The sequence below is a fragment of the Corvus kubaryi genome, unplaced genomic scaffold, assembly GCF_017639235.1.
Source record: "Corvus kubaryi isolate FWS band 111438036 unplaced genomic scaffold, C.kubaryi_AGA036_p1.0 37394, whole genome shotgun sequence".
NCBI lineage: Eukaryota > Metazoa > Chordata > Aves > Passeriformes > Corvidae > Corvus > Corvus kubaryi.
This window is the reverse complement of record NW_024581133.1, coordinates 14,683,906-14,703,864: the sequence shown is the minus strand read 5'-3', so window position 1 is coordinate 14,703,864 and position 19,959 is coordinate 14,683,906. Positions and strand designations below refer to the sequence as shown.

Here is a 19,959-nt window from a genome sequence, read left to right as displayed (position 1 = left end):
GCCACCAAGTGAGAGGAAAGAAACAGGGCAGTTCTCACTTGAACTAGTGCTTGCAGAAACCTAAGGAAAGGATTATTAGCCAAAACACAGATAACTGTTATTTTCAAACTCAGAGGAAACAGTGATGTAGGATATGAGAACAGTAGTACCAACAAGGTGCAGAAGCCATCCTTTTCACAAGTCCATAGGGTTTCTGTATTTCTGTAGGAACTCCATGCTCATTTGAATGGCTGTATCAGTTCTGCTACTATGAAGAAACTTATGGCCCAGAAGCCAAACCTTCAGATCCAGAATGGAATGACTATGATTGACGAAGGAAAGAAAAGAACTTTAGATGAGTGAGTATATGTATGTGTGTAATGAACATTTACTGAGGGGTTTTTAATTAAGTTGAAAACAGAAATGTGTGACCTTACACACTAATGGCAGAAAAATACGTTTTTAAGTTTTACAGTATAATCTCATAGATTTTTTTAGTATTTGTATCTACAGAATAATTTCTTAGGTGCTTGCAAACTAAAAGGAAATCTCTTGTTGATTAATTCCTTCTTTAAAGAATTGAAATTTTTTACTTACATCAAACACTTTTCAGAGGAAATTGTCTCAAATGGTTTCCTTTTTTCGAAACTTCATGTTTTCATTTTCCTTCAAAAAGCTTTGTGGTAATAACAACTTTTGTTGTGAATGCTTTGTTAGCATCTAAAATCAGAAATTGCACTTCAGATGGTCTTTGTATTTCAAACTACAAGCTGGTTAGTTGGCTCCAGTGAATAGGTGTTTTCAAAATGTAGAATTTTTTTTTTAATACTCATTCAGTGTCTTTCCAATTAATTTTTTTAATTTTATTTTAGATGTTTTCAGATGTTTCAGATCATCTATCAGGTTACCACTAGGACCGAAGATATTTTACTGGTAAATTAATTAAAGGTTCATTTAAAACAAGCAAGCAATACACACAATCAGTTGGATTAAGAGCATTGGGTTCCGAGTAATAATATCAACAATATATGGTCCCTTTTAATAGAAGGTCAGAATAATTATTGTAAAACACCTGAACTCTCTTCACTATCCCTGAAGGAATGAAAAGTGCCCTCTGTGTGGTAGCATTTCCAGACATGGGGACCACTAAAAACACATTGGGCCTGAAAACATTGCAAGTGTTTCACAACAAAAAATAGCTGGGTCTTTTAGTTGTAAAGAAAAATATAACTAATTACGTGTATCACTTTCATGATATCGAATACACTGTTACTTAATCAGATAACTAAAGATGTCATTAAAGAATTTGCTGATGATGGTGTCAAGTATCTAGAATTGAGAAGCACTCCAAGAGAAGAAAATTCCACAGGTACAGTCTGTTCTGGTTTTTAATTTGTGATCTTCTTGCACTATAAAACTTAGTTAAAGACTATGTTAATAACAAGTAAAGTAAATTTAGTTGTCTCAATAAAAATATACTGTAAATATGAAAGCTAATATTTAACCATGTAAAAGCATGTCACTTTCCTATTAGATTTTTGAGGACAAAAATGTGTTCATCATAAATCTGGTACCCACGAGATTGGGTTATTCACTTGATTATGATGTCTGAGTCTACTAATATTTTTAATAGCTGATATATTTATATTTTACTTTTGTTACTTCATTTTTTTCTTTTAGGTGTGGTTTAGTAGAAACACAGAAGTCCTATTGCGATCCTCTGGTTCACACAAAGTCATTTGAATTTTTCCAGATGCTTAGGAGGAGGTTTAGTTCAAATGTTTGTTTCACAGTAAAGCTATATTTACAGATAGAATTAGAATTATATGGGTTAGAAGACTATATGGTCTAAAATCAAAGCTGCAACATGAAACTTAGGAGACTTGAGAGCTGGCTCTGCAATATAATAAAAATAATTTAAAATATGTTTGTTCCAAATATGTGCATATGTTTGCAGGTATGACCAAAAGGATGTATGTTGAAACTATACTTGAAGGTATAAAGCAGTGTCAAGAAGAGGGCTTGGATATAGATGTAAGGTAAATAAAGCATGTGAAATACCTCTGTTTCAAAGTTTTGTGTAGTCTGATGCTTGGTTATGTTTGCAGAGAGGTTTACAAGCCATCGGTATAGGAAAGAAAACTGTTTTTAAACCGGATTACATGGAATGGAAACAGGAAATTCATATAGAAACCTGACTTTTTATGTCTTTTTTACTGCTAAAGAAGGAATCTGCGTAAAACCTCTCAGCTCCAAGACTGTCCATTCTTTGCAACATTTTCAGGAAAAGCAGTGTTTTTCATGGAATTGGCTCCTTTTTCACAGCTTAGATTCATTGCAAAGGTTTTGTTTGATTAGCTGTACAAGCAGCCTGCTGTAAAGAAGAGCTGGTCCTAACCAGCAGAGACGTTTCAGAAGGTGTGAGTTGTTGGTTGGAGGCAGTTTGCTCTCCTGTCTTTTATGGCCTCAGTAGCAACCCTTACTAGATTTATTTGTGAAAGCTGAAGAATTTTCATCCTTCATGTGTGCTATTGCATGTCATGGACCAACTTACTTACCTGTTCGTGTCCCTCTGCACTTTGGTACCTTCATTCCTAGAACAGTTTCCTATACAAATACTCTTTATACTCGGCCATGAAGGATATGAAGTGCCATTTTTGTTGGTATCAGATCTGTTGAGCTCCTGATATTACAGCTTGTATATAGTTTAATACATGCATTTCTGTCCCAGGTTGTTAATAGCAATAAACAGAAGAAGTGGCCCAGCAGTTGCTAAGCAGACTGTTAAACTTGCTGAAGAGTTCCTGCTTTCCAGTGATGGGGTTGTAGTAGGACTTGACCTCAGTGGTGATCCCACTGTAAGTTTTTCAGTTTTTTGGTCTATTCTTGAAGATAAATCTGTAATGTTGGGTAGCTGCAGGTGGTTCTAACCATAGTTTTTTCTCACATGTTTTTGTCCAGTGCTTGTGGCTAGCTGGAACGGATTGCTGCCAGGTTAATCCCTGTTGCTATAAGGGGCAGATACTCTAACAAAGAATCCTTAGATTAGTATGTGACTGAGGAAAGAACCATTGAAAAGCAGTGTTTATCTGGGAAGTGTCTGTATCTGAGTTGTCCCAGTCAAATTAACTGGATGGAGGCAAGTTGTCAATAGTTTAAATTTTGTTTAGCTGCACCAAATGCTTATTGTGTATTAAGAAAACAGAAGTATTTGAGGACTGCTGTCAAGCTGTCAAGTGAAATAGCTCTAGGTGGTAGCTGTGTAAAAGGTATCAAAATCAAGACAATTGGCTTGTAAGTCTCAGGCATCGTCTGAGTTGCTGGTGTTTGATCCATTGGTCTAAACCATATGGCAGAGAGTTGGTTGACTTGCTGCATTCCAAACTGAAGTAATGGGAAAAGTGGAATAATTAAATGTAACTGTATTTGAATGTAGCGTTTGGATATTGCTAGACTTCTTAATTATGGTAGTGACAGGGATTTTGTCAAATAAGCTGTGGAACAGTGATGTATTCCTATTTTCCAGGCTGGACATGGTCAAGATTTTTTGGAACCACTCTCAGAAGCAAAAAATGCAGGTCTAAAGCTGGCACTGCATCTTTCTGAGGTAAAAGGTCTTTATTTTTATGCTTCTCTGTAATTGTCATTTTGTGAAAATCTCGATGAAACTAAACTGTGCATTTTGAACTTCTCAGGCCAAAGTGTTAATGGTTTGGGGCATTTGACAAGAGACAAGAAAACAAGGAGAAATCTTCAACCTTCTGTTCTAAATCTGAACAGCCAGATTATTGCTTTCTGTACTATACCTGTTGTGGGTTTGGATGTGAAATTGAAATTAGTAGCATTGTAAGAGCTCCACTGCTTTCTTCCTGGTATTATATCAGGAATCATGTATGGTGAAATCCACACAGTTTCATGAGCAAAGAGCTCTATTAGCTCTGGTGGTATCAGTAGAAAGAGTTGGGCTTCTGCTCAAATGGTGGCTGGAGTTTGCTCCAGGGAGTCCAATAAATCTGAAGATAGTTATTTTTTCAGGAAATTAAGCAGGACATAGGATGTCATCAGCGTATTTGTACTTGTTTCTATTCCACTAACACTTTCCTTCGGATAAAAGATGCTGTGAAAGTAGAACTGAAAGTCCGTTGTAATTATATAATGTGCTGCTTTGTGCTGCCTTGACAGAATGTAAAATATATCCTCTCTAGGTTCCAAATCAAGAAGAGGAGACCAAGATTCTCCTGGGCCTGCCTCCTGACAGAATTGGACATGGAACATTCCTGAACTCTGCAGCACCAGGTTCAGAAGAGATAGTGTCACTAGTTCAGCAGAATCATATACCTATTGGTAAGGAAAACAATATTTACTGTGACTTGATCTCTGGATATCAGAGCAGGATATGTACTGCTGATCTAGTGACACAGTTTGTCTCCAACCAGAGGTTACTTGGACAAACGTGGCAATGAGGCTTGCCCATAAAGGTACACTCGTGACATTTTTGGGGGTTTTGACACCTTTGTGGTAGCAGACAACAGTTGATGGTCTCAGGTAGAAGCAAAACCAAATCATAACTTGTCATTACTGTGCAAGACTCTGTGGTGGTTCTGTACCTGGTTTGCAAGCTCCCTGTATTTTATACTCCAAAGAAATTGATTAGCAAACTTTTCTCAAAAGAAATTACCAAGGAAGTGTAGAAAACCAAGGAAACAGCAGTAGTTGATTTTAATCTTTATTCAGAACCTTTCTAAGTTAATTAACATGTCTCTTGTTCTGATGTATGTCCTCATTTCTTTTTGTGTTTTTCCCTTAGAATTTTGCATGACATCAAACATAAAATCTCAGACAGTGCCTTCCTGTGACAAGCACCATTTTGGATACTGGTACAGCATGGGCCATCCTGCAGTGCTTTGTGTAAGTGTTTTGATTATTAAGCATGTATTTAGGCAAAGGGCCAAACTTGTGAAGTTGTAGAAGTCTTTCTCTGTTTATGGATCAGAGCTGACTTACAATTTCTGACCTTGTAGCAAATCATTTGCTTTTAGGAAATGATAATGTTCTGCTTGAGAAATGCTTGTAATTCAAATGAGAACTGCTAGTATTTCTCTTGGTTCTATTGTAAAGCAAGGCCTTTCTTCTGAAGGATAAGATGATCAGCTATATAAGCAATGAACTACATAGCTGTTTGCACACTGGCAGGTTTCTCTTAAAACACATAGGTCCAGTGCTTGCATGTGCACCAGTGCTTACCTGGGTGTTCATTGTGTTGGGTGAGAGCTACTGCATTCTCTTGATAGCTCATTAAGGTCTTTAAGCATTGAAGGTGCCAAGTGCTTGTGCTGCCATTGGCAGGGTTTTACTGTTATCCTGTTAGTTTAACCTCCATAATCCATATTATTGTCCAAGTGAGTGTGTGTGTATACACACACACACATATATATAATTTTTTTTAAGCATTGTGCTTATCTGGGGAAAGGGAAAAGAGGAATAAGGAGACCTGCACATACTGACATACCTTGAATATATGCAGCATTTGATAGCCATCTTTCTAGAAATTTTAGTAGGAAATCCTATTTTCTTAATAAATCGTGCCATCATTTTAAGACATTTTCTTATATTTTTGAATAATTTATTCATTTTTAGTGAAAATAGGACAAATAAGGAATGAAATAACTATGCACAGATGAAAGAACAGTGGAATAAAATGTGAGACAGCAAGGTAAAACTGGTCTGTATGTATAGAAAAAAACCTTTTTGATATAGAGGAACTAATTTAAATTGTTTTATTTCTTTCCTTTCAATTTAACTCCAGACTGATGATAAAGGCGTCTTTGCAACTGATCTATCACAAGAATATGAGCTGGTTGCAAAAACATTTAATCTGACTCGATCACAGATGTGGGATCTTTCCTGTGAATCAATCAACTATATTTTTGCTTCAAGTGCGGTAAAATCAAAGCTAAGGGAACAATGGTGTAAGCTGAAGCCAGCTCTGTTTGATTAATCAAACTGTTGTCCTAAATAGCTTGGGTGTATTAGTTGAGTTAATAAGCTATTTTACTGAAGTCCCCAGCTTTATTCAGACCTCAGGGTTTAAAACACAGCCATAAACTGCCTGTGCAAAATGAAGACAACTGGAATGCATCCCATTTTACTGGGGACAGAAGTAAATGTTCTTTTGTAGTTGGGAAGGGCTCTCAACCAGTGACTAAAATGCCAAATGTGTTGTCACCTTGTTTCTCTTGAGCTGATATGACATTTAAAAAAATACTTAGTTGAAATACATCATCATAATATAAACATTTGCGATCTGGAACAAAATGAAGGAAGAGTTATTGGTGTTTAAAATATCTCTGTTGGCAGCATTCCGCCAAGCAGTTTGAATGTGTGGTGTGTGTTTTTAGGTACGCATTGTTTTCAGGTTTTGAACAGTTGATTGAATGTGAAGACAGAAACAAACTTGGGGAGAACGAAATATTTGTCCCAAGGAATTAGGTATTGTATGTGGTTTTATTGCTGTACATGTATGACTGAAGGTGCTGTGGATTGACTAGCATGTGGGGGTTTCTGCTGCTGCCCTGGGTACTGGTGGTGTGTAGGCAGGTAAGAATCTTTTATGCCTTCAGTAACTGAGCTGCTTGGCAAAGTGGTCTCATTCTTAAAATGCTTTTTAGAATTGCTGTTTGTTGTGTTAAATAAGCAATAAAAATAGCCACAAGCTCCATGTTTTTGAAACCACCACTTGGAGGTGTGCATGTGTGTCTTTGAACTCTACAGAGGAGAAGCAGGATTCTGTGGGGTGAGTCCCTGGAGCAGCCATGCTGCCTGCCAGCCTCTCCCCTGCTGCTCTGGCAGCCCCTGGCTCTCCCTGCCCTGGGCAGCCACAGGGTTCACTCTGCCCTCTCCAAACACCTGCCTGTGTGTTCTGGTAGTGAGAGCTCGCAAAGTCTGTGAATGTGCACGTGCTGCAGTTTGTGTAATGGGAGTCGGGAGGTCGCCTGGAGGATTCCATTTGTGTGCAATAAAAGAACCAGGAATGTATGTGGGTGGCTGAAGAACAGCACACAGAATTGGGATTTCTGTATGTAGGAGTCTGACTATGTGTTACTGCAGTTATCTACACAGCAGAAATGTTACACTTAGGAAGTTGGACAGGATGTGGACTTTCGGAATGAAGAATCACCATCTGATGAGACCTTTGTCATGCACAGTTCCCAAGCTGACCATTGCAACATGAAACCCTCATACTGTCCCTGGGCTAGTTTTCCAGAATTTAACTTTTGTAAGTAAAACTGCAGTTTCCTTTTTTGACTTCACATAGCATTATAGTTAATTTTAATTTAAGCACTTCTTGTTGAGCCTGCTTGTTAAATTCTGAGTTAGCAGTGACATAACCACTGTTTAGTTTTTAATATTGTATAAAAATGACTCTGGCACACAGAGTGAAGCATCACCACAGAATTAACCATCATTAATGGGGCAGTGGACATTTTTTCCCTGAATGCAATGGAAATTTTGAGTAACCGCTGCTAGAATTTCATGTGGTATAAGATGAGAGTTAAGTTATCTATTCATGTGCAGCTCAACTTATTTTTGAAGTAAACAAAATAGATCTAGAGTTATTATTTTTATTTCCATGTGATTATATGGGGGAACACTTACAGAGTGGTCTCCAGTCCTCAGAGTCTTTACTCATGTCACGTGAAAATACATACTGGTCCTCTCAAACAATACTGCTTTGGTGATGTATGTGAGAGCAACTGTTCACTGTGGCATTGGTTTCTCAGTTCCTTCTGAGGCAAACACAGAAGTCTTCAAAATCTCAGCTCCTTATGATGAGACTGGGAACATTCCATAGCTTTTCATAATACAACCACTAAACTGTAGGTACACACTGCTCCTCAGGGTCCTAGCTTGGCAAATAATGTACTTACATCAATGATTTATATGCCTGCTTGAATATTCAGGTGTTTCAAAATAATACATTAAAAAGAATGGATGCAGGTAAGGGCCCTGCATTAGCTAAGTGGTTCAGCTGATTAAAAGGCTGGCACGTCCCTCCTGTGAGGCCTAGGGAGTGGGTGCTGGTTAGATTGGAGTGGAGACGGCTCTGGGGAGGATCTCATCAAGGTTTTTAAATATCTGATGAGAAGAAGTAAAGAAGATGGAGCCAGGCACTTCTCAGTGATACCCAGTAACAGGAAAAGGGGCACAAACTGGTACTGTGTGGGTGGTTGAACATGGGAACACATCACCCAGACAGGCTGGGAAGTCTGTCCTTGCAGATACTCAAACCTATCAGTGACTTGTGGCTTCAGCAAAGGAGGTGGACTGGGCAATCTCCAGAGATGCCTTCCAGCCTCATCTGTTCTGTGGAGAAAATATGCAAATATACAAATGATAAAGTCTCTATATAAATACAAAAGCTTTTAAAATTAAATACTGACTTAACTGAGTCACTCAAGCGACAGTTTTTCACCAGGCTTGGTCACCAGCAGTTGGCTGATTTGTGAAACTGATTTTAAAGAACAGTCTATTCACCCTTCATAGCCTTCCTTCTTTCACAACCATTGTGGAATCCTTTGGTGCCATCAGGACCTTTAGGCAGCCGCAGTACCCCTACAGGGAGACCGTCTGCATTTTGTATTTTCCGAACCAACATGGGACTGCTGACAGGACTCTTCTCTTGTGTCAGAGTTTGGGCTTTTCTTCTCTGTACCCAGGGGCTCCCAGAAGGCGTGATGCTGCTGTCTGAGGAATAATCTGTGTATTTCCTTGGAATTTCAGGGCTAGTGCTTGAGTTAAGCTTGCTGTCTTCAGCCAATGGTGATTTTTTGGTTACTTTTCTTAGTGAAGATGGACTGTTCCAAGGACTTGATCTGGGTGACATATTAGGACTCAAATGGTTGTTTGGGTGGATGATGGGGCTCAAATTACTCTTAGTATTTGTTGCAGTACATTTACGTCCTGACAGCGGTGATGTAGGATTGCTCTCTGGGTCAGAAGAGCTGTTTGCTGAAGATTCATCACCAACAAACTGAAGTTCCTCAACTCTCTTGTTAAGGGATCGAGTCTTCTTAAGGCTCTTGCTGGTATCTTCATCACGGTTCTTGTCTTTGGGAACTTTTTTCTTTGGTGGTTTCATGCCTATTAAGACAACTTTCATGCCGGTCTCTTTGTTTTCAGCACACATGGACTCATGAGCGCGTACGGCAGCTTCTACTTCTTCAAATTCTATAATTGCACATTCCTGGGTTCCCAGCTGGGTGTACCGATTGCTGACCCTCCTGATATCAGGTGGGAGATCCCTGCCAGGCTTGAGAATACGAACTGATGAAATTACACCCAAAGTTACAAAGGCTTTGAGGAGATGCTCCATTATCCTTTCTTGCATGCATCCATTTTCTTCTTTGTTAAGGGTCTGCAGCTCAGAAATCATGTGGATGTCATATACCAGTAGCATCCTGGTAGGGACATTTTCACTTGGAAACACTGGAACTGGAGTATTTCTTCGAACCTTTTTGTTATCATCGTTGAGCTCCAGAGTGTTTGAGTACTTCAGTGCATAGGCTGTGGTTCTCCAGTCACGGGTAAGGTGTTTCACCTTCGGGACAGACACGGGTTAAGCACCATAACTGAGCAAACCCAATCAAACTAATTACAGAATTCTAAGGCAGATGCAGGCTTCAGTCTACAAACAGAATCTGGGATTTAAGTTTCGTGTAGCAGACTTAGTGAGAAAGTAAACAGTTTTCCTGCTATAGTGGGCGTCAGTGAGCTCCTGTAAAGCTCATGTTCTGTTGAATCTAATGGAAACAGGAACTGGCACTAAAGCTCAAACTGGAAATCGTTACTACATCTGAAAGCCTGCTCAAGTAGTGCTTGGTCATTCCACATCTAGGCCTGAACCATGATCAAAATGCATGTTCTAGGGAGGTTATTTTGTTAAACTTTCCAAACAAGAAGTTTTGTCAAGTTTAGAACTTCCTTGTATTGAACTGATCTTTCCTCCCTCAAAAATTTCAGTCTAAAAAACACCCCAAACTTTTCAATTTTAATTAAATGTTTATAAAGAGTTTATCTGTTACTGGTATAAACTGTTTGAAATGGTCTGAAGAAATTGAGAGTGCCGTAACTTCTACACTGAATAACTCTGAAAAATGGTGAGATTTAGAATCTTGACAAAATGTTTCTAATGTAATTCTAGAAATCGGTTACATACAGATTTACATAGGTCTTTCTAAGGTAAGGGACAAAAAAGAAAAGAGAATAAAACTCACCTTAAATTTAAGGGACTTCAGTTACCAGGTACTTTATGCTACTCTTCATTTTTGGTTCTCTGTACAATTGCAAAGGTCAGGTTCACTGTCCCTTCTCAGAGACAGGAACATAATTTTACCAGGATTACCCAGCTATTCATGAGTAGTTGCCATGGAAATTAATTTTATCTAATGTCCTCCTGTCTCCAAGAATGGTAACTCAAAAGCATGCATGCTTTTAAGCCAATGATTTCCCTAGCCCATCATCAACGAGTTCAGCAGTTAAAGTTCTGGATGAGTACAAACCTTACCATCATAGCAAAGCCAGGCAGGTAAAGAGAAAGACTGTACACTTGCCTGTATAAAAAGTTACTTTCATCTGTTCTACTGTTTTTAGATTCATCAGGCTTGCATGAGACACTTCAAGTCTTAAAAAGTTAGCTTACCTTCTTAAAAGAAGTGAGGAGTTTAACACTGACATAGCCCATCTTATTTCTTCTCACGTGCTTCAGAAGGAAGGCATCTTTCTCAAGGTTCTCATCTGAGAAGTAATATTCAATCTGTGCTATTAACTTCTGGATCAGGTCCTTTTCTGGTGGTTTCCAGTTCTGGTCAGAGTCGTCATCATTTTCCCCACCACTGGAAAACAGTTAAATCATTTTATCAACAGATCTCTCTCTTCTATTAGTGGATTCAAATAGCCTTTCAAAATGAAAGGGTGTAACCATAATACTGGTTCCAAGTGACTTTAGATGTGGGTGCTGGACAGGTATCACCCACCCTGCTGAGGCAGCAGGCTAGCTCAGAGGATGAAGCTTTCCAGTCAGCATAAGGAGTCAAGTTCCTGAGCTCATTCCAAAAGCTGATCTCAGTAAAGGACAATGAGACATCTACACTAATGGCTTGAAAATGCTCTGCCAGCTCAAATTCTCCACCAAAACATGAAATGAAGGTGCACTGGCACTTGGTACTATACAAAATTCCTCCAGTGACAATGTTTTATTTTTCAGTATGAAGCTATTAGACATAGGCTTGACCTTTATGTGCTTCATGACTAGTGTCATATACCAGAGAATGAATATTCCAGCTTGATGCAGTCATGATTTCTTAAGCCTCTTCACTGCATGAATGCAGGAGCTGGTATCCAGGGACTAAGGACTGACAGGACTGTTGCACTTTTTACAGGTCACTTCCAGAGTGACAGAGTAACATAATTTGCAGTTAACCAGAGAGGCCAAACCTGCCAGCTCATGTACCTCAGGAACAGGCCTATATGCACTCATGCAGGTTCCTATGAAATCATTCTCATTTATTCTCTTCCCCTCCCATCATATTGTTGGGGTGCCTGAACAAAATGGAGCACTGTTGAGCATCCTATTCACCAAAAAATACTGCAGCCATGGATTTGAGATAAACGTTTTATCATGTGCAGTTACAGCAACATGTTTGTTGCTGAAATAGAAATTTCCATTTACAGGTGACTATAATGGACAGGTCTATCTTAAGTCAGAGTCATTTTTTCAAGCTGTTAGTGGTCTAGTTTTGTAGTGGGATCATCATGAAAGTTTTTGTTAAAAAAGTAAAATCATCCACTAAGTCCCTTAGACCTTGTAAATCGTGTATTAGTTTGGTCTCCCAGGTACCTCAGCAATGAAAAGAAGGAGCCATGCATTTCCCTAAAATTGTCTTAAGTGGCTTTTGCAGAACTTTGAAATCCTTAGGAAAGGGAGCAGGCATCCCACTGGAGTCCTGTGAGGCTGATCTGGCAGGGAGGATACAGCCTGCTGAACCCCTGCCCTGGACAGTTCTGTTCAGGGAGGATCGAGGCAGTGACCGCAGTGCTGCGGCCGTGCTGCCGTCTGGAGAGAGTACTTAGGTCAGTGGGCTCAGCACAGGGACTGTGCCCACAGCTGGGACAAGTTACAGCAGTTCTCTGGGACCTGGCCTTTTGAAGCTTACAGTGCATTTACTTATTATGGTTCTTCTGATGATACAGCAACACATCAGGTATGTGTGGATACTCACACAATCCTAGAAGTCTCCCTGTTAAAACTCTCCCTAGCATTTAATAGGGTACAATTCAAAGCAATGACAAGAATGAGAGAGCAAGACAAAGAATTTATGTTATTTGGCAAAGCCAGAAGTGGAGGATAATAGATGAAGTTATGATTAGGATGGTAAAAAATATCTAATGCCCAGCTATGGGTGCTGGTTTCAGAAGGAAGAAAAAACCAATGGTGTTTATTTTTCATTCATGATATTATCTTACCCTACTGCTTCATTTACTACCAATTCAGAATTAATCTGGGCACAATAAACTTGGAGCATTTCAGCCTTTTTACATATCCACACTCTGCTAGAAAAAGCTTGCCTTCAATTCGGGGTGGAGCTTGCAGTTGTTTTGGAGGATTTATTAGCACAGGTATTTGCAGGTATTTGCATGGAGACAAAAAGGGGAGTCATTCTTTGGAAAACAACAAAAATGAATTGCGTATTTGCAGAGATCAGCACCATCCCTACCTACAGCGTTAACACACTGAATCAGGGCAAAACAGGCCTCATTTCACCTCTCAAATATTGGTCACAATTTGACCTATACACTATTTCTATGTTTGGCAGACAAGTCAGCTTTTACAAAATCTCATGGGCTTTTACAACAGCCCTCGCTAAATGCTGTATGGAAATAGCACCTACAGTAAATGCAGAAATGTGTAACTAGCTGCATATTAATTCATTCTAATGATCAACTGGTAGTACCTCTAGGGCATGAACTCTGTTAAAAAAGTAGTTGATAAATAATTTCAGTTAACACTGACAAAGAACCAAATCCTAGTAGTTATTCACAACTTTATTTTTTTATTCAGAGCTTTGTGATGACATGCTTGTAAAACAGAATGAAAAACAGTCTTTTAACATGGTGACTCATCTGGCTATTAGTCACACAAGAAACTAAACATTTCTACGGAGAGAGCAGATTTTGAATTTTAAATATCAAGACTCACTATATATTAAATTGTTTGGATAGCGTTTAACCTTCTGAAATTTTTTAGCTGAGTCTCCAAATGAATAAGGTATTGTATTAATAAGCACTATGTGAAATCTAATTTATAAGTTCCAAGAGTGCAATCATTCAAGGGCAGTCCAAGTCTGTCAACAAAAACATAAATAGAGTACTGGTTGCCTACTGATGGCAAATTGTCTGCAAGCTTCAGCTGGAGAGTGAGATGGCTAATTCCCAGCAGTTTTAGATCATCCCTAATAATTTTCCAAATTTTTGTAAATAATTTCCTGTCAGATGCTGCATTCCCAAAAAGCAAATCCTTAGGTAAGGTTATATGTAAATGGCAAAAGCGTGTGTAAACACCATTCACCTACTTTTGCTGCGGAGCCTTTAGAGTTCTCTCCACGGTGAAACCTCTGGCCTTTCCTGGATCAGGAAGAGGCCATTTACAAAAAGGCAACTTCCACAAGAATTGAATATACATCAACACTGTCAGCAAACATTTTTGAAGACAGCACCTACTACAGAGGATTAAATAAGTGACATTGAAGAGTAGCTATTGTCTTTCAAAGCTTGAAAAAATAACCACTCTTTTTTTCTAGTCTAGGCCAGGGCTAGAAGGTCTTCACAAGTAATACTATGATAGATAACAAATGTAAATAATACCCTGAATTTAAAAAATCAATAATTGGAATGCAATACTGTAGACTGCTGCTCATATTTATAAACTACAACAGTCGCATATGATTGTGGAGTAACTAAGCTGACTCAGTTTAAACACCTTAACTGCTCCTAGCCATGCTCAACTGTTTCTGTAGTCCATAGCTGACAATTTTGGTAGCTAGAGAAAATTTCCCACTCCCCTACTGCCCCTCTGTAATTTAAAATGATACATTGCAGTTCATTCTGAGTCAGTGCTAGGTATGAAGTTAGAGAATCAACTAGAAACAGTAAATGTTCAAACAGAATACTGAACTTCTTGCTACTGTACCTAAATCTTTATGTGACAATTTATGACTCCATCTGCAGCTTCAGTACAAACCACAGGATGAACTACAACTAGTAGAGCTTTGTCTCTCTGCAGTTTTCTGGCACAAAAATCCTGGATGTTCCTTTTACAAGTAAGAGATTCTGATAGGCATCAAAACTGTTTCAGGCCACCAAGCCAACATTCCTACAATATATTGCTGAATGCAGACAACACTATTTGTGTTATCGAACAGTAAAATGTAGAGTATAAAGTGGTAGTTTCTTCTGCATTTCAGCTGGTCTTGATTTCATGTCTTGTTTCTAAGCTTATAGAACGAGTCTGTTTGTCCCTGTCTCAGATAATTAAGTGGATATCCACGGGTCTACGCACTAAAAACCAAACGGACAAAAAGAGGAAAAAACCCAAACCACCAAACCCGAACACAAAACTCCAAAACACAGCTACAACTAACCCCCAAACTCCTTCTGTAAAAGGCAGTGGATTGGAAATGTCGGAGGCATCACAGCCCGGCGCTTCTCTCCGTGGGGGACTCCGGCCCTGGGCCCCGGCAGACCCGTCGGGGGCGGGTGGGGCGCAGCCCGGACGGAGCCATCGGTGCGGCGGGCAGCTCCCTCCCGGCCGCCGGGTGTCCCCGCTGGAGGGTTTCCAGCATCTCCCACCCGCCCCCGGCGTTGCATCAGCCGGGCCCGCTGCGTTCCGGAGGTGTCCGCGGCGGCCCCGCTGCTCGCTCCGCACAGCCCCGCCCGCACAGCGTCCCCGCCGCTGGACCCCCTGCCCGGGGGCTCACCTGGAGCGCCCGCACCGCCCCGAGTCCTCCTCGCTGCAGCTGGGGCACGGCGCTCCGCCGCCCTCCTCCTCATCCTCGTCCTCCTCGTCCTCCTCGGCGGCCGCCTGGACAGCCACTCGGATCTGCACGGGGCCGCTCCCAGCCGGCAGGTCCGGCCCGGGAGCCGCGGCCTCGGGCTCGGCCGGCTGCGGCTGGGCCATGGCTCTCCCCGGTCGGGCTCAGCCCGCCGCAACACCAGCGATGCCCCGGGTTGCGACAGCCGCCCGGCCGCCTCCCCTCCTGTCCCCCCTTTCCCCTCCCGCTGGGGCGGCGCTCCCAGCTCCACTCCCCCGGCGCGCCCGCACGGCAACGGGAGGGTCTGACCGTCCTCCAGCCATGCCGCCCCCGGGCCAGCTGGGCTGCTGAAGAGTCCTTCTCCTCGACGGCTGAATAGGGACTGCTTTTGTTTCATCAGAAAACAACGGGCTCCTCACCAGAAAGCAGCGTCTCAGCTTCTCCTGGTACAGCCTTGGGGCTGCGCCGCTGCTCCCTGACCAGAGCGTTGCGTCTTATGAAAGTCAGGAAGGTTTCTCTGGGGTAAGTGTGGTTTAAATGACGAGGATGAGATTTGGAAATAAGACACACGAGTGAACAAGGACACGATTGAATACATGTTGGTTTTGTAGAGGAATCTCTCTATAGTTCTGCATAACTACACAGAACATTACACAGAATAAAGACATTTCCCTTTAAGAACTAATTAAAATAGAGGCTCTTTTCCTGGAACACTTAGGCGGTGATTATTTTGAATTTAAGATTATTGCACTATATTTCAGTGGACTGTTTCAGCTACTAAGGTGAAATTTACATTCACGTGCTAATTATTACAATCAAAAGCTTTTCAATTTACCGTGTAAATACTCATTCTTCACTCAAGGAAGATCTTTTTTTTCAATACTGGCCTTGCCCAATCTGCTAAATGATCTTTAAGTCACAACTTCATTTGTGGCATCCTTGTTTTTGTCTGTATTGCTTCAATATTTTCTTCTTAAAAATTTGGATGGACAAAAAGCAAGACTGCACTCAGGGCCAGTTATTCTCATCACTGCGGCAAACAGTCCTCATGAGTCAGTTTGCTGGCATGAACACATAAAAATCAGCTTTGGCTGATTTTTAAATGTGCCTTAAGCAATAAAATATTTTGTTTATGAAATATGCTTACAAGCATCACTATCCAAATCTCTAGTTCTCTGCTAATGAAACATTTGGTAATATTGTCTTGGGTGGGGCATCACTTTGCTATTTATTTCAGTGGACACAGAAATACAAACACAAATTACGCATTCTAGGAGAGAATACGGACAGGGACTGTGGGTCTGATTTTGTATGAGTTCATGGAAGTTGTTTGCCTCCCTGGGCAGGAACAAGGACATGAGTATGAGCAAAGAACTATTTTGTGCTACAGCTAACCCAAATGATGTTTGAGAGAGACATTTCAGTTTATCTGATGTATCCTTCTGTCAAGGTTAAGGGAGCTTGATTTTATAGAAAAGGACACTAGGTCCATTTATTTCTTTTACCAGTGAAAACTTTTCAAAGCACAGAACTGGCCTTTGGCCAGATGAAGACTGATGTCATTCCAAACACTGTGATGATTAGATCTGCATTGAAATTACCAGACTAATGTTTTTTGGATTTGTTTGTTTTGTTTTATTTTCCTTTTAATATAACAATGCTCAATAATGCTTAAATTCCAGCAGAGATAAAGCAGTATTTGTAACCATAGCAGAACTTAAAACTAAATGAATTAACGTAGACAAGTCCCTTAGAGGGAAACCCATGGCTCATTGGTACCCAGTAAACATCATAAACCTGTGAACCTCAGCTGCACAACCAAAATCTGCACAGATTTCTTATGGTGCATTTATTGTTGGTACAGCATTGTTTACATACCATAAGAACCCCAAAAAACAACAAACCAAACAACCAAAAAAACCACGTATTTTGCATTGCTCACAAATTGTGCTGTCATTACATTATTCTTCTTTCAGCATTTCAGCAGATAGAAAATAAAATGACAGTACAAAAAGCTAAATCTGGAATATTTATTTGTTTGTGTGGCCAGGCATTGGAATAGATTGCTTAGGGAAGTGTTTAAGAGGCATCTGGGTCTGTGCTGGGTCATGTGGCTTGTGTTTTAAGGGTTACAGTGGCAGTTCTGGGTTGACATTAGGATTTGATGATCTTAAAGGTCTCTTCCAACCTTGATGGTTCCATGATTCTGACTGGGGAAGACGCCATGAGGCGATTCACAGCCCTTCCATATACTGACAGCCACATTTTGTTCTCTAACTAGTAATTTCTTGATGTGTGCATTTAAAAATATCCACTATGCATCAGTGGAGCTCATGGGCTCCAGGAGCTGCTGAGGGATCAACACCAGGAGCTGGCAAAGGCTGAGGCGCTGCCCTCAGCGATTGTCATATTTTGTGACCAGTCTGTGCCCACAGAAGGCAACTTCCCGAGGCACGTCAGGAACTGTCCAGCTTCTTGCCCTGACACGGTTTTTCACACACAGCCACCAGCATGTAGAATTCAGAAAAATACAATCGTAATAGTGTCTTTTACCATGGGGCGGCGGGGTGGGGATGACACCGGGCACAGCGGGACAACCAACTATCCATCCCTCCATCCATCCGTCCCCTCACGGTTTCCCGCCCCCTCACGGTCTCCCGCCCCTCGGCACCGCCCCAGCCGGCGGGCGGGGCGGAAGCCGCGGTCGCCGCGGTAACAGCGGAGCCATTTCCGAAAGGGCGGTGGCGGCGCGGGCGCGTGGGGTTGTTTGGGGCCGCGGGGCTCTGAGGGGCCGCGGGACTGCGCGGAGCGGAGGAGCTGAGGGGTTGCGCGGAGCCGTGCGCAGCCGAGGGGCAGCGGGCCATGGTGCCCAGCAAGGGCCGCACCGGCCGGGGCCCGCGGGCCGCGCCCGCAGCGGTAGGTGCTGCCGGGGCCGGGGATGCCGGGCGGGTGGCAGCTCCCCCGACATCATTTGTGCTGTGCTGGGCGGTGCATGGATGAGCCGTTTGGCTCAGTGTTCCTGTGAGACGTTTCTGTTTTTTCACATAAATCCAGCTAAAAGACCAGCATGTTTTGCCTTTTGAAAATGCAAGGCATATTTAAATGTAAACACTTGTTTTCTTCATAATGAGAGTTGTATCCCCATGGAAGTCATGCTTTCAGAGTATTTTTAAAACTAAAACCAGTGTGATTTTTTAAAACTAAAATTGAATGTTACTTAGAGCTGTCATGTATTCTTCATAATATTTTGCAAAATAGTTCCTTTCTTGGCAGATTTTGCTGTTGAAAATAGCTCTATTGTTTAAAAAGCAATTCTATTGATACACAATATCAATATTGCAATCAACTATTGTATTGATATCTTTGAGAAATGTAGCATTTAATTTCATTTTCTTCCAACTTGCAGGTTAATAATTGTGGTCTCCAGCTGGTCATCCAGACCTCATCAATACCAGAAAAAACCAAACCAGTAATTATAATCTTTTCTGGGACAGTTATGTTAATTAATGTAGTGGTATGACAAGGCAAATTGATATGCTTTCAAATAGGAATTACGTTTTCAGTACTCATCTGTTGACTTACCTAATGTATCTGATACTATTTTGTTAATTTATTTCATCCTATTCAAGACATATAAAATAAAATCAGGGGGTTTTGTACTATAGCCTGCCATAAGCTTAACATCTCTCTCTCTCTCTCTCTATATATATGATTTCTTGTTCTTCCATCTGTGCCTCTTTTTCTCCTGTAACTGCAGTATTCCTCACAGGGTGGGGTTTGTTTTTTGTTTATTTAGTCACCTGCATATGAATAGGCTGGTAACTTCCATATTTTCACTTTGGTTTTCAACAGTGAAGCTTTTAGTTGTAGTATCTTAAAGGAATGAATATACCTTTTACTGGAGAAATTATTTCTTTGTAGAAATTCCTGAGAACTGCTGTTATTACTAAGGTTGTGTTTGTCTGTGTAAAGACGTTATTTGCCTTTGAAAACTTTAACATTTCTCTATAATGTTGTGTTACAGTTTGAATTCAGAATAAATAAAGAACAGTCATCTTTCCACAATAGACTTCTGCAGCATGATCTGGAAAAAAACTACTCAGGAAGACAAGGTAACATTTGATAGGGTTTGGTTTGTTTGTCTTTTGTATCTCTTTTATTATTTCAAAAGTAAGGAAAGATTGTATCATAATTAGAAAATATAAGAGTGACATTGTTTCCTACTTGGCTACAGTAATGCAATGTAATTACTGTTGCATCATGTTCTGAACCCACTATCCTACCACTGCTTGGCTTTTTTCATCCTTATTTTTCCCCCTCATGGAAGAGCATTTTGTTCTTCTGCCTACAAAGCCACAAACTGTCAAGTGCCCTACTGTACATTCCTTCAATATCCACACAGTTCTCTAATGTAACATTTTATTGGATGTTTAATGTTTTAATATATTTAGATAAAATTCATTTCTAATTTAGATCTGTGATATTAAGAGAGAGTTTTTTCTGTTGGGCTTGTGTACTCTTGGTTTTGCAAAGAAAGATATTGGTGGTATCGCTGCTAACTGTGGTGAGGACTGGTAGAGACTTGAAACAGCATTTCTTTCCATGTTGCTGCTGCTTGCCTGTGATTGGTGTGAGTAGAAATCAATTTAGTTATCATGGCAACTCTTTATCCATTCTGGTAAAAGATGGAGGCCAGCAGCCATTCAGAACGGGTTGATTTTTAGGGATATTTTACCACTGATGGAGTAAGGGTAAGTCTGCAGTTTGGTTTTGTTCCCTGTGTGGGAGACCAAAGAGTATTAAGTCCTTTGGTGCATAATAAGCAGCTCTATCTCCCAGTACCATCCAGTCTGACAGAACTTTCTGGTTTGGAGTTGAAGCAGAGTACAGGTTC

General features: G+C 40.7%; 3 protein-coding genes across 6 annotated transcripts in view; 2 read left to right on the top strand and 1 right to left on the bottom strand.

Moving 5' to 3' along the window:
- Positions 1-16: 16 nt before the first annotated feature.
- Positions 17-6,714, top strand: ADAL (adenosine deaminase like). The gene is made up of 9 exons (XM_042039602.1): positions 17-338; positions 852-912; positions 1,261-1,348; positions 1,937-2,018; positions 2,711-2,837; positions 3,506-3,586; positions 4,185-4,323; positions 4,787-4,887; positions 5,786-6,714. The coding sequence occupies exons 1-9, from the start codon at positions 250-252 to the stop codon at positions 5,975-5,977; spliced, it is 960 nt and encodes a 319-aa protein (XP_041895536.1). The 5' UTR covers positions 17-249; the 3' UTR covers positions 5,978-6,714.
- Positions 6,715-7,587: 873 nt separating this feature from the next.
- LARP6 (La ribonucleoprotein 6, translational regulator) lies at positions 7,588-15,289 on the bottom strand. The gene is made up of 3 exons (XM_042039601.1): positions 15,012-15,289; positions 10,679-10,871; positions 7,588-9,577 (listed from the first exon to the last, which is right to left on the bottom strand). Exons 1-3 carry the CDS (start codon positions 15,209-15,211, stop codon positions 8,507-8,509), a joined length of 1,464 nt encoding a protein of 487 aa, XP_041895535.1. The 5' UTR covers positions 15,212-15,289; the 3' UTR covers positions 7,588-8,506.
- A 2,452-nt stretch (positions 15,290-17,741) lies between these two features.
- The window catches only part of LRRC49 (leucine rich repeat containing 49), a 42,400-nt gene continuing 40,182 nt past the window's right edge, over positions 17,742-19,959 (top strand). The window contains exons 1-3 of one of the 4 annotated variants that reach the window (XM_042039596.1): positions 17,742-17,981; positions 18,472-18,534; positions 19,090-19,177. In XM_042039596.1, the coding sequence (XP_041895530.1) occupies positions 17,928-17,981; positions 18,472-18,534; positions 19,090-19,177 (205 nt within the window). In that variant the 5' untranslated portion in view covers positions 17,742-17,927. The remainder of the gene's footprint in view (positions 17,982-18,471; positions 18,535-19,089; positions 19,178-19,959) is intronic. The other 3 variants (XM_042039599.1, XM_042039598.1, XM_042039597.1) reach the window with 3 other exon arrangements.